The sequence below is a fragment of the Rhyacophila brunnea genome, unplaced genomic scaffold (assembly GCF_057557595.1).
Source record: "Rhyacophila brunnea isolate RB1 unplaced genomic scaffold, BYU_Rbru_1.0 scaffold_17, whole genome shotgun sequence".
Lineage (NCBI taxonomy): Eukaryota > Metazoa > Arthropoda > Insecta > Trichoptera > Rhyacophilidae > Rhyacophila > Rhyacophila brunnea.
Genome location: NW_028232827.1, coordinates 18,949,212 through 18,965,004, shown reverse-complemented (window position 1 = coordinate 18,965,004; position 15,793 = coordinate 18,949,212). Strand labels below are relative to the sequence as shown.

General features: G+C 29.1%; 1 protein-coding gene across 1 annotated transcript in view; it reads right to left on the bottom strand.

Moving 5' to 3' along the window:
• LOC147073791 (metabotropic glutamate receptor 2-like) overlaps positions 1 to 15,793 on the bottom strand; it is a 411,881-nt gene that overhangs the window by 136,071 nt on the left and 260,017 nt on the right. The window contains exon 10 of the mRNA XM_085944815.1: positions 11,481 to 11,647. Coding sequence (XP_085800941.1) covers positions 11,481 to 11,647 — 167 coding nt within the window. The remainder of the gene's footprint in view (positions 1 to 11,480; positions 11,648 to 15,793) is intronic.

The following is a 15,793-nucleotide window of genomic DNA, read 5'->3' as shown; positions in this document are numbered from 1 at the left end:
AGCTTCAAAATATTGGTTTATGGTAACTGTATTTGTATTTTTATCTTATTAGTCTATTGTGTTGAAAAAATAGAGAAGCTTTCAGTGGGATAGAAAGTGTCGTTCAATGTCTGGAAGGTTTTTTTTCTTTATTTGGAAGCAATTGAGCTCTTCTCTGAATGGAAGGCTATTCTGCTTTACAATGGTTTACAAAAGTATACATACATTATTTTTTTAACGACAGGCATAAATAGTTTCATTATTAATGATACAGAATTACATTTTTGTTACACTATACACTAGACATTTACGTTACATTTTTGGAGAAATTCATGTACAATTTTCATAACTGAAATATTTTGTTTTGCCAGGAACGAATTAATCATAAAAGGAGGGTATAACCTGCATTTCCCCAACTTATTCAATAACACTTCTCTCTCCTGGTCATAGGCATCACATTGCCAGACAATGTGGTTAAGATCTTGAGTGGGATGTCCACACTGACACTGAGGGCTATCTACCACTTTAATTTTGTACAATGATTCGTTGAGACTGTGATGCCCTGTCCTGCTTCTAGCTATTGTCACTATTACATCTCGCTTTATTTTACAATGTTTACTAAACCAAGTTTTAGGAGATCTACTATAAAAGTTTTGATAGTAGTGTGTTCCCTTTTCTTTCCCAAGATTTTCTAAATATTTACCGTTATTTTCGCTCATTGTTTGTTTAAACTGGGCTTTAAAATCTGTGTATGGAATTCCTATATTTTCTGATGGGTATTTTACAGATTTTTTTGCCAATTGATCAGCAATTTCATTGCCATTAATTCCTTTATGTGCTGGAATCCAGTATATCTGTATATTTGTACCGTGTTCGTTACTATTGCTAAATTTGGAAATGTTGGTTCTAATATTAAGAATGTAGTCATTAGTTTTGATGCTGAAATTTGGATTTTCGAGCGAGTGAATCAGACTTAAGGAGTCAGTGAAAATGTTGATATTTTTATTTTTGTAATTAAGTGCAATTTTAGTGGCTTCGCATAAGGCTAAGCACTCTGCTGTATAGATGGAAATGAATCTATGAACACTTTTGGCAACCGACGTGTTGGATTGGGGGAAGAACACTGCTACACCTACTGAAGGTGAATCGGGAATTTTGCTTCCATCCGTAAAAATTTGGACTACATTTTGATTGCTAAATTTGGACTTGAATAATAAGTCGGGAGAGTCGGAGTGCGATAGCTCTATTCCTATTTTTGTATTAGTTAAAACGTTATATATAATATCCTCATAGGTATAATTAAAAAAGTTGTAGAAGTCTCTTTTTAAAATCAGATGATCAATACAATTTACAGCTTGGATACTTTCTTTTAAAATTTGAAATCTCTTCGGAGTACGATCTCGCGTTATAGTTGTTTGTAGAAATCTGTTGACATTGTATCTCGTATTAGAAGTACGGTTTGACATACATTTTACCAAGAAGTTTGTCTGGAAGGTATTATATAAAATGACAGTCAGAGTCCGAAAATGTAAAATTAACCTGAAACGATAAGGCATCTTAGCTGGTAAGGTTGTTTGTCATGTCTTGATGCATGGTGACTACCTTACGCTTACTGGTTTGCCCATGTATTGATTACAACAAAGAAAATCCGTTGAAGGTCATTGACAAAAAAAAATTCTGACACATAATTATTACTATTGAGTGTTGGTAAAATTTGATATCATTCATGATTTTTGAACAGTTTTGACATTTGTTTTAATTTTTATGAAAACTGGATAATTTGAAGTTGAGCTCTGTAATTGAAAGTGTTTATATGTCTATAGAGAAGTATTGGTAGTATAATATCCGAGTATGTAAAGGTTTCAAAGTAGACTGCCAAACTTAAGCGCGAATGTCAGAATTTTGAATATGTTGAAAACGACCCTTGCATTGGGACGTCATCAATCACAGTAATTCCAGAAAATTTAGGCACGTTTAAAGTCACCCTTCTTTAATATTTGACTTTAAAAATATATCAATATATTTTTATAAAGTTTTATCTTCTGCAAACTCATAAAATTTTTGTTTATTTTTGGATCCTTATTATACTCGACTAATATAGACTAACTTACTTACTGACTACTTAATAGAAAATAATGATAATAATACATATATTTATTTGAAATCATTTTATGCTTAGTTATAACTAATAATGTTATAAATTGTGTGTAAATATACTAGTGTTTTAATAACGGTAAATATTATTTGTCGTGAATTATGTTTTAGCATACAATTAATAAACGTCATGCAATATAAAGCTCAATTTGCTCAAGCATGAAAAATAAGCAAACGCTCAAAACAAAAAATAACCTATAACAGTATTTCGGTAAGTTATAAGTTAACTAAAAATACATAAATAGATAAAAATCAATCTTTAACAATATATTTTCTTATGTGATATACTTCTACAAGAAACCTCTTTGTCGTTTAACTTACCACCTAGTTAACGTGAAAATCTATTTAAAAAGAAACTATTCAGTATTTTTTGGTTCAAAAGCTCCCAGTTATTTGGTTAGCTTGACCTTATTGTAATATCTAGATTTATTTACTCATGCAGTTGATGTAATTTTAAAACTTTTGATGTTCAGTAAAACTATATTTTTTCACCTTATAAAAATCGAGTCTAGACAATAAACCTAAAAAACATGTTAAGCTGATAAAAGAAAAAATATGATTTGTGTCTGATCACATTTTAAATATTCTACTGAGTTGCTGTATTTTTTTAATAACAAATTAGAGTTAAATGGTTTTGCAGTATTGTTTCAATACATCTTATATTTTTTGAATAATGTTCGAACGGTTCATACTTTCATATTATCATTGTTAAATTGATGTTTTATTAATAGATGGGTAGGTACTTATGTGTTTAGTTAAATAGTAAAGAATATTGATACCGATCACTATATGATGTAAGAATGTTAGATTTTTAAAAGTAGGGATAGAAAATATGTACATGATTTTGAAATATAGTACATATAATACTTAGATGAAATCTTGGAAAAAATGAATTGCGTATTAATTAGAAGTATAATTAATAGCCAGAATGTGAAACATATCAGTGCAAATCCCAATTAGTTCAAATAATCTACTGCACATTTTATTACTATTTAATCTAAAATGCATTTTTATTCAATATATTGTTAAAAAACTAAAAATAAACGATGCTGTAATTACCGTAGAGTGCAGCGTGTACTTGATGCGAACTCATTACATTTGTTTAAAACTGAGAACTACGACACATGTTACATTCGTATAGTGAACTTTATCAATTATAAGTACCAAAAGTCTACTTTGGATTTTATAAATATAATAATAATTATTAATTAGAGTAACGTAAGTTTAATGAGAAATAAACGGCTAGTAAATTTTCAACAAATGTCATTAGTTAAAAATAATTAGATTAATTTCATAATACCTATTATGAAAGTAATCTAACTAGACAATTTTTGAAAAATCGATTATGATTTATGAATTCTTATTATTTACGAACAATCATTTATATACATAAGTAAACTAGACAGTAAATTTCTAATTCTACAAGAATCGGCTTTATACTAGCAATAATCACTTGAATCGTATTTATAAAAATTATTTCAGTTGCAACTTGCACTCATAAAAGCGTTGATAACATCCAAAGTTTAAATTGATAGTTTTTTTTTTACAAAAAATATAAAAATGCAAAAAATTGCAAGCCGAAAAGATACTTTTTCGTATAGTAAAGGTTTAATGAATAAAATAAGGAATACCTAAAAAAATGTTCTTTCACGTGAACAGTAGCTAAATATGGTGTTTGTTTAGTTTTTAAATATTTAAACGTTTTTTGAAACCCATACCAAAAGTTTATCTAAAAATATAAAAAGATACAAAATCAATATATTATTATAATTATGCAGACTTAATGCGTACTCATTACATTAATTATCAAAGAAGAAGTCTTTCTACAACAATTTTTGTCGTTTGTTTGATCAAAAACTTTGTATTAAGTCAAAAATGTGAAAACAATAATATGAAAATATGTTTATTTGAGACATTCGAAAGTGTTTTGTAACTAATGGACAGTCTTTTTAAAATTGTTTCTTATGTTTAACATTTAGGTAGTATTGTTTTAATGGCATTATGGCAGAATATTTTTTGTAGTTTTTTTAATGGTAAACTTTTGTGCATGGCTTTTAAATTTTCACGAAATAAGTTTCATTCAAATTTAAAAAATGATAAAAGACAGTTGACGAATAAAATATTTTTGTAAGTGATGTTTATACTCGTATCTAAAACATAAATTTGTTTTGACGTTTTTTAAAGTCAGGTGGGTAATAAAATTGGTGTAAGGCAATATGTAAGAGAGATTTATTTCCTTGAGGTTTTCAAGACCAAAATTCCCAAAGTCATCCGGTTACGTCCCATGGGGGTTTCGAACTTTCACGCAACTAGAAAAAACTTTATTTTTGCCTGCTTTTTTGTCGAATCTCTACAGACAAGAAAAGACATAATAAATCAGTTGGCTTTTATTTAACTGATCACACGTAGCTCCAAACAAATTTATAATGACAATGTATCTTTTTTTTGCAAAAAGACGACAGGTATAAAGCTACTAAAACATGGCAAACGTATTACACTAAATACATTGATATTTATTTTTGTAGGTGAACTATCGTGTATATACATTATTTTTCATTATTTAATGTTTATTACTGTACAAATTTTCCCCTAGTATTCATTTATAAAGCATCAAATTTCTTTCAATTAATTCACATTCATCATCATATATTGAAAAGAAAATTGCCATTTTTGCCTATAATCAGTTGATTCAGTTATTTACAGAGCGAAAGATATATTGACATAAATTCTACGAGGATTCGTTGTAAGCTATTTTCCAAACCAATAAGTTTATGTACTGGATCAATAATACACGTATATTTATTACATTAAAATGAAAATGATGGAGTCTTAATAATATGTAAAGGTGAAGCTGAAAAAATGTTACCAATGCCAATGATTAAATTTAATTAGCTACAAGTAATTTTTAATTAAATATTATTGGCTTAATTGTAATACATTAAAGTGACAATCCATGGGAATTCTTATAATAAAGGATAAAATCATGTTAACTGTCTTTTTTTATTAAACATATTTTTTTTATGGAAAAGGGTTGTAATAATTAAAATAAATTACGATGACTTATTAAACATATTCCATATTTTTAGGTGATGATTAGTACCTCTTAATGTCGTCAACTTTATTAGTAGAATATTTTAAGGTATCAATTGATAATTTCCTAGTCCGAAAAATAGCAATTTCCATTACCATCCACTAATTTGGATAAATTGATATTTTTGTCAATTCAAGTGAAGAGATTTAGTATACAGGCATGTGTAAAATATCAAAAAGTTTTGATGAATAGTTCTATTTGAAATTAAAAAAAAAACAATTATTATATTATTCTGTATAAGACTGAAAAAAAATAATTGCAATATCTTTTTTGCCTTCCAATCGAGATATAGAACATTTTGCATGCTAGATTTTTAATTGGTCTGCGGTATATGCTGCAAAAATATCGAGAAGAAACTATTTACAGCTCCATCACACATTGTATTGTATACTGTTTTTTGAGTCTCCTGTAAAATTTTTGAATTGTGGGCTACTACATAATTGCAGTTTGTCGAACGCGCCTATTAAATCAAATGAAACTTATTATGATCGTTAATAATTTAATCTATTATTTGCAATAAGAATTGTTGTAGGTATATTGTGTGTTATTGTTTTTATTATAATGTATTTTTTTTTTTACTGAAAAGTGATAGTTTACACTGTGGTGAAATTATTACGACAATATTTTCATCCTGATAATAAAATATACTTAAAATGACAGCACCAAACAGCGCGTCTGCAATCATGCAATACACTCGATGCTCATGTTACGTGACGGCCAATTCCCGAGGTATCTACTCCGTTAACGTTGCTGTATATGGCTCCATAGTTAAATCACACCACAATACAAATTTATGCTTAAGAGTCCGGAGTAGTCCAACATGGAGAGTTAATCTCGAATCTGGAGTTTACTGTGATAAAATCATGTATTTTATTTGCTTATCCACTAGCACTAAATTTAAAATGAGTTTGGTCTTTATAAAATGCTTTTACTGTCCAGTTATTTGAGGCATATATTATACAAATCAGTAAGACAACATAACCTACAGTATGCATTTAAGCTACTCTGGGAATTTTATACTAAGAGATTGGCATTTTTTGAAACACAATTTCCTTTTATCCTTCTCTCATTCATAATTTTTTTATCTGGCCACGTCTATATCTTTCACCAGCAAACTGCGTTGCCACGAAGTATTAATGCGATATATAAAGTATCAGTTGTATGCTAAAGAGACAGGATAGCGTTGCGCGGATGACACAAACGGATACTTCTGGTTATACTAATCAAGGCCTTGCACACTCAGTAACTATTTGTGGATATAACAGGTCGCAGCGATTTGTATGCGAGCACCCTACATATGATTATAACTGCAATGCATGTATTTATCAATGAAATGTGAATATTTGAACATAAGAAATATTCTCAGGATATTGCAGGAGTCCACTACTGAAGCTCCGAAGTAAGCTAAAGCGCGAGTCAAATTGAGGTGCATGTCATAGTGCATGTCGCCTACCGTCACGCTGTCGCGGCGAAAATTTAGTCTATGGTTTCGTCATTTTGCAGAATATTTTGAACGTGTACCATCTCCGTAAATTCACTGAAGAGTGATACTGATGAAGAGTGCCTACTATAATATATTAGTAATTTGAATCAATATTGATTATTCATGCTGATTTAAATTAATTTCAACAGTTTATACGTATGTGTATGTTAAAATACTTGCGACATCACATCCATAGATAATATTTTGAACAAAACCCAACCTGCAGGCCATTGATAATAGATAACATTTTTATCGAAAATACATAGTACCAACCGCTAAAAAAAATATCGTGATTTTGACATGAGTTTCGAAAAGTGTAGGCATGTGGAATATGATAATAGGTTCAAAATGTGCTACGAGATGGGAACATCAGTCTGATAAAAATTTAAACACCAAGAACAACGACGTTACACACTTTTTTCCCGTAGCAGCAGCCCGTGACAGTAGACGACATGCACCTAAATTTGGGTCGCGCTTAAGTCGTAGATGAAGTGAAAGAAGAAATCAGTGTCGACAGCTGTTAGCTTACTTATACTATTGTAGATTTTATTTTCAAAATGGAGCCCCTCCCTTCGAAATTATTTTTTTGTAAATAAGCTTGGGTCTAATGATTGCCTATATTCTCTAAAAAGTCATTCGATGAAAGATAATATCCATAATAAAAAAAATATTATTTATTATGTTTGTAATAACGTGATTTCAATATTTTATATTGCGTGTAAAACTCACAGTAATGGCATTTGACTGATATTTACTGAGAGCTTATTTTTGAATGTGGTGAAAGGAAAATTGAAAAAATATTATCAGTGTTTATTCGGTTATGGACTTTTTGTAGAAAATTATCCCTATTATTCATTCATTCATAATATATTATTAATGATTGAATGAAGTTATAACTATAATAAATTTCAATAGGATTTTCAATAACGTAATAATCAATGATTTGTATTGTGTCAAATCAGCTGTCGCGCGGCAATGCTCTGTAATTAATCAAATGACACACGTGCATTTTCATAATTAAAATGATGATCGAAGAGGTATGATAATTGATTACTGTTTAATGACAAATGTCAACATGGGCAGTATCCGAGGATCATGTGGGTTATATCAAGGATGAATTTAGTTTTAAATATATAGGCACGTATTCAAATGATGGAATTTACAAGACAAAATTGGCAAAATACTATTTTGTAAAAAGTGTCTGTTTGTAAAACCAAAAAAATCAGACATTCTTTACGCAAAATTGTCGCTTTAAAATTTTATCTCTTTTTCATACCACCCACCTTGTAAAAACGACAGTTATTATAATATTATATGTAGGTACCTACTATAAATTCGAACGTGAAATATTTATATGTATCATTAATAATGCTCACCATATAATATAGGTGAAACACGTGTCGTGTTAAATAATTTTTATATGTGGTGAATTAATTCCAAGCGACAAATTTTAAAAAATAACCTTTTTTTGTCATTTGTGTCACGGGCAAAATCATTTCAACAAAAAACTTTTTTTTTTAAATGAAGAATCATAAATTTTCAGTTCATAAATAATTTATTCAGTTACGGGATACTTACTTATTAAATTTTATTCAAAGCACAAAAATAAGCCAATTTGAAGTAGGTATTTTTTTTACCTTTAAACTTAATTAATTTTCGTATATTTTATTATATTATGAAGTATTTTTTTAACAAATGTTTTTTTTGTATTTAAAATTATTTAAAGCTAAATAAATATTTTTAGATGTGTATAAATAAAACCTATTACTTTTTTAAACGTAGCAAGTAAGGCTTAAAACAAAATGAAAAAAATTCTAGTCTTAATTTTTAAAAAAGATTTTAACAACCGGTATATCAAGCGAATGAAGTACACGGTACTAAATCTAAAAGAACGCTAGTACAATTTACATATTTTTATACATGGGCAGAGTATTCCAGTAAAAATAAATTCTTTTGTAGGTCGTTTATCTTTAACAACTCCAATTAGTAATTATACAAATTAGATGCAAATGAGTTTAAAAATATTGGAAAATTAATTAAATTAATGTATAATATATTATACATATTATGAACTTATTGGACAAAACTATATTTTTTTGGGAGAATATAATTAAAATTTTTGTTTTATTAAAAATCACGTCGTAACACTGTTCGGCAATAATAAAATATTTGATAAACATATATCAGCAGTATATATAAAAATTATATTAAGGGGGGACATGCTCGTCGAAAGTCAAAATTGAGTTTTTATTGTATATTCAAACCATGATCCTGGACACTCCTTAAACGTTGTAGATGATCTATTTATATAATTTTAAAGCCTTATTATCCTTTATAGTTATTTTAAACATTTGATGACTGCATAAAGTATTTTTGTTACATAAAATAGTATTCTTTTAAACCTCTCGCTCTAATGTTTTAGAATATAGTCATATTTCGGTACATAACTGTGCAGTGGTGTTAAGATTTTTTAAATTTATTAATTTTTAAACGCATTTATAAAACCATTAACATAATTTATTACGAGATAATTTTTGTAAAATATTCACGATAAAAAATTATTTTGATAATCTCTGTGATCCCAAATTTGACAAGAATTAGGCATTTTATTATTCAAAAAATCGGCAAGATTAAAACATTTCAAGATGATTCTAAAGATATTTATTATAAGCTATGTCTTTGACCATTCAAGTGTAATACACATCTTATGAATAATGATTGCTTTATAATAATTATTGACCTAAGAATAAGGTAGTGTTTTTTTGAAATACGCCATTTCTTTTGTCATTCCCTAGTGGTTAAGCTACAACATACGGCCGTAGCCATAAATTGACAAACTAAAATTGAAATAGGGAGTAAAATTATATTGACGCGCGTGTTTGAACATGTACCGTTTAAAAAAAATAAAAAAAATTCGGTTAGGTACATGTTCAAACACGCGCGTTAACATAATTTTACTCCCTACTTTAATTATAGTTTGTCATTTTATGGCTACGGCTGTATGTTGTAGATTAACCACTAGGGAATGACAAAAGAAATGGCGTATTTTAAAAAAACACTACCTTCTTCTTAGGTCAATAATTAATATAAAGCAATCATTATTCTTAAGATTTTTATCACACTCGAATGGTCAAAAACATAGCTTATAATAAATATCTTTAGAATCATCTTCAAATGTGTTAATCTTGCCGATTTTTTGAATAATAAAATGCCTAATTCTTGTCAAATTTGGGATCACAGATATTATCAAAATAATTTTTTATCGTGAATATTTTACAAAAATTATCTCGTAATAAATTATACTAATGGTTTTATAAATGTGTTTAAAAATTAATAAATGTAAAAAATCTTAACACCACTGCACAGTTCTGTACCGAAATATGACTATATTCTAAAACATTAGAGCGAGAGGTTTAAAAGAATACTATTTTATGTAACAAAAATACTTCATGCAGTCATCAAATGTTTAAAATAACTATAAAGGATAATAAGGCTTCAAAATTATATAAATATATTATCTGCAACGTTTAAGGAGTGTCCAGGATCATGGTTTGAAAATACAATAAAAACTCAATTTTGACCTTCGACGAGCATGTCCCCCCTTAAACAAAAAGTAATAATTACAAGATAAAAAGAACTTTTTATAATTATACAACGTTTTTAAATTTTCTGTTGAATCATATAAACTTGACTTGACTAGCTTAAGCGATCAAAAAATTTGCACAATGAAATGTCATTTCATATTGATTTCCATAGTAATGCACGTATATAACCAATAATGGTATCGAAATAACTTTTCATACAAAACAGAATTAACTGAAAATGAATTAAATTCTACTTAAATATAGCTAAAAGTATTAAAAAATGCATTGGCATCGTGTTTTAATATATTATAAAAGTTTCAAATGTTCAGCTAGTAGGGAAGTTAGTTAAAAATCAATTGCAAGATTTGTACAGGGCAAATAAGAATACGAGCTAACAAAAACGTTGTAATAATAAAAAAATTAATAATTGTTGGCCGTGAGGATGAATATCTTGACATTAAAAATGTATTTTTGTCACATATTATTTTCAATTTCATGGTGACATTATTGCCATTATAAATATTTTATTTACTGAAAAAAGCAGCAAAAAATTTAAAATATTCAGATTTCCAAATTTTTGTTTGGCAAAACAAACGTATTTATTTGCTTTTTTTCTGTGGAACGACTTTATCAAGAACGTCCGTATGGTTTCAATTCAGTATTTTTTTTATTATTTAAACTGGAAGCATATAAAAATTTCGTTCAATTCTATTATCATACAAATATCCAACATGCACTCCTCATAACAAAAAAAAAACAAAATATAAAATAATGATTGATTCGAATAATACATCCTTTTAAATGAAAAGTAAACATGTTTTTAATTGAGCAAAATATTTTATCGAGTAGATATTTATTTGTTTTTCAATCAAAATTGAATGGATTGTTTGCTTTACATTATTTGATGAGAAATTCATCGAAAATAAAAACATGCACAATTATAAAAAATAACAAATAATCAACAATCACATTTAACGAAATATTGGCATAAAGAATAACATAATTAAGTATTTTATTTATTAAATTTAATATTGGTTGTTTTAATTTTTATTAATTTAAATGGAGTTTTGTGGTAGATGATAATAAAAATTATATTATAATGGGTTTGAAAGACATTATAATATTTTCGTAAATATTTGAAATTATTACTATGATAAGTATGTAATGCAATAATAATAATATAACTCACAGCGTGACAAGTATCCCTGTAGAGCTAAGCGCCATGGCACCAATAGCCCATCCGGATCCGGGCCGCAGGAAGATTTCCGGAATATCTTGACAAAGCACTCTGGCGGCATCTGGCACGGTCCCTCTTCGGCATAGTACACACTGTGTCTCGTCCAAAGGATGTCTTATCTAGAAAAAAGTACACACATGCTTAATAATAGTGTATTATTAATAATTCTGCACAATGTAATGGCATTATGTCTTTGATAAAGTATCCCTGACTGCTGTGGATTCAAATGTTATTTAATAAAACCTCACGAATGGCTTAAAATTTCAGAAAAATTATATTTTTTTGAATTACAGATTTCACATTAAATAAAATTAAGATTATTATAATATATTAAATAAAAAAAAAGATTCTATATGCCCAAAGTATGAATTATATATATATATATATAATTAAGTATATTTTGATGATTTTAATTTTTTTTTGTGCATTTAATTATATAGGCTGTTGATTATGTGTTTAAACGTATATTAAGCGGTTACGTATAAATTATACATATGCAGTTCACCGTTCATGATAAGCTGTTGTATTGGAAAGAGATGGCCGTATGGCGTATATAATGCAAATAAAAAATGACGCGTTGTTTGTGAAGCATTTGTTTTGACCGTGAAATAAATTGTACTTACAAAATGTATACCTACTACAAAATCATTTACATACGACGCTTGTTTGTAGACTTTAATTTTTTCTTCTTTCGACCATGTCCGATCCTAATAATTATGATCATATTATGAGCCTTCACAGAGTAGAGGTTTGTATTAATAGATTTTTGTTTTTATGAGAGATGGATTTCAGCCACTTGCTCAACCTATTAAGTCCATACTCTGACTCATACACAAATTGAAATAACAATATGTGTACTTGCCAGATCCAGGATTCAAACTTAGGACCCGCGACGCTATAGACCGACGCATAAGCCGCGCGGCCATCGTGAGAGTAGACAGTTTGTAGACAGTACTGTTTAAATTTTATTGGAATTAATAGTGATATTGATTGGTATTAAATATCTTATAATACGCTGTCATTATTATTATATTATTTTTGATAAAGTACGATTTGATACTTACAAGTACTGTGACACCCCCGTATGGTCCCCATTTGAGGATGTCTTTGTGTATCTGAAGAGGCCCGAATCGGTATCGAAGCCAACAAATAATAATGGCTGATTGCGAAAATAATTAAATAATAATAACAGAGCCGAGCCGGCAATGCCTTAGAGTAGATTATAATATGTTGAATGGCAAAAATGCCATAATATAACCGTTGACGATTTGCAACGTCGCTTTTTTTCGACGACGGCTTTCGTTGAAAAAAATCACAAGATGGCGCTGAGATCGCGACAAGCAGCAAAATTGCGAACGCGTACATTTCGCCCTCTGTAGAATTAAATTATTAAAAAATGTAACCATATAGTATAATAAACGTAAATAAACTCGCCGCTTCCATCACAATTCCTGTGCCTTAATTATCCACCTTCATCCCAAATACAGACGATAAAAAAGAAAACAAAACACAAAGTGACAGTTGAGAGAAATTCTCTTACCAAAATGGAGGGAAGTGATAAGTGGCGCCCCACGTTGGGCGCCACATGATAACTCCAGGGTTCCGGTCTAGCTCAGACAAAGTTCAATTCGAACCCTGGTATCACAATTTTTAGTTAGTAACTGGTAAACTGTCACTTTTTATCTTTAGTATGGTTTTTTTTAGGATTTGGGCTGGGCAAAATAACGCACCGGAATTAGTTTTATAACGGCAGGGTATATTTACGTGGATGTTATTTAATTATTACATTGTTTTATAATTTGTTTTACGGAGGAAAAAATTTCGTGAGTTCATTGCTTGACTGTTTTCCGACACTGACGCCATCTTGAAATCCGCTTTCAACGGTTTTTTTCAAGGCGACGTTGCAATATCTCCAACGGTCAAATTATGGCATTGTTGCCATTCAACATATTATTTTCTAACAACTCTTTTTCTTCTCCTTGCATTATCTAACATTCCTCTCTCTCAATTACAATACAAGTTATTTTTCCCATTCATTCTTTATACATGGTATTGCAATTTATTGGCGTTTTGTCTACATATTCTACTGACATGTTTCATACATTATTGTTAGCGACAGTTGGTCACTTTTTATACTGTTTAAGGGGTAAAACCCAATTTCATTCATCGTCTCGCATACTTTCTTATTTATTCACACCTGGTCTTCCACAAACCGTGTCCTCAGCTTCAAAGACACGGGCCGTGGGACTTATTTCTGGAAAGAAACGTCCCTCTGGGTGGTCAAGGGTGCGGCTCGGTGCAGTTTATTTGACTACGAGGCCAAGGGCGTGTTCAGGCCACTCTACACCCCTAAAAGGTACTCTAGGTATAAGACCCAAAGTCCGAGATCGTGACAGTACCTACTTGTTAATCTACGTTTAAATCATTCAGAATTCTGGTTACATATCTATTCATTTTTATTTACAAAGGTATATATGAAGCGTCTAGTTTCAAAAGCTCCTAAAACGATATTTTTGAGAAAAAATCATATCTATTAAATCTGTGAACTTTATGTATTTATTTTTTAATTTGTTACATTCTAAAGCGTATTTTCGCTTTCCATTTAGGGGTATTTGAAAAGCACATCCAACCATTTTAGCGGGTTTTGAAATTTACTCCAATTTTTAATCATACGTATTGACGGTTTTTGGCGTTTTTTAAAGTTCAATCTTTGGCCATCATATTATAGGTAACAAAAATATCCATCTAAATACATATCTAACTCAAAAGTTTTCAAAAACCGTTATAGGGGCTTTTGAAACTAGGCGCTTCATAGTAAACTACTTAAAATATTAATAATATATAATATGGTAGATATGTAAATAGGTATTTTCATATATTTTTCCATCGATCTATTAATGTATTTGAAGAAATATGTTAAGTATTTTAATATCTAAAAATATAAAACCATTTGTCTCGTAATCACTTGTATAGAGTTAAGGCTACGTTTTATTTATTTTAAAATGCCAGTATTGGTACGAGAAAATCATTGCGACGTTATTGTATCGAATTGAATAGTCCATAATTTGTATTAAAAGCAAATCTTTTATCGCTTTTACAAATAGATTTACAAATATATTTCAGACAATACTTATTATTGATTTCGTGTGTTATTTTATGCAAATTAAACAATTTGTTTTGTATTGACTAAGTCTGATTAAAATTCAATTACTGTAACGCAAATCGTTTTAGATATACTCATAGTCTAGTCTAATAAACTATTAGTAACAGAGACTGCATGATAAATTTGATATCTTCAGACAGGGCTATTTACTAAGATAATAATAATAATAATAAGCTAAGTTAAAAAGGCGTTGGTGGCAATTTATAACTTGACTGTGAATTATTGGTCTTGTGAATTGCGTTGACAAAACTTTTGTCTAACTTAACTAGCTCTTTGATTCAACTGTATATACCTACGTATACTTTTTATATTTTCTGTACCTCTTGGATACCACTAAATGACTAGATTTGTTAATCGATTGTCAAGTTCTTCTCTTTGAGATATCCAACTTTACTATTTTTACACGTAATGTCAAGGCATATTATATAATTTAGAACTACAAAATGCTACTAAAATCTCCTTTTACTAAAAGTGTACTATAATATTTGATATATATATATATGAATTAACTAGAAAAATATTGAAACACGTTCATTTCTAGATTTGACAATATTTTTTTTTAATTCAGAGATAATTCATAAGATTGTCAACGGTTAGAATGAATTTTTAAAAAAATACTCCTGAATTAGTGTGGTTTATCGCAATATAAAAGAAGCTACTGTCGTGTGCTTAATAGAATAAACGAGTAAAACAAAAACATTTAGAAGTTTTCTAGAGATCTGTTGTCATATAAAACATTGTCTGAATAATTCAATTTATGATTCTTTTGAAACATATATTTTTCTTCTTTTTTTTTCTCTTTTCGACCATGGGCCTCCACAGAGCAGAGGTTTGTATTAACAGTTTTTTATTTTTTATACGAGAAATTGATGTCAGCCACTTGCTCAACCTATTAGGTCCATACCCTGACTCACACACGAATTGAAAAACAATATGTGTACTTGCCAGACCCATGATTCGAACCTGGGACCCACGGTGTTATAATCCAACGCTTAAGCCGCGCGGCCACCTTGGGTGTTACAACGTGTGGTGTGTTAAACGTATATTTACGAGAATAAAAATATATATATTTTTAAATATTTATAAATATATTATATTTGTT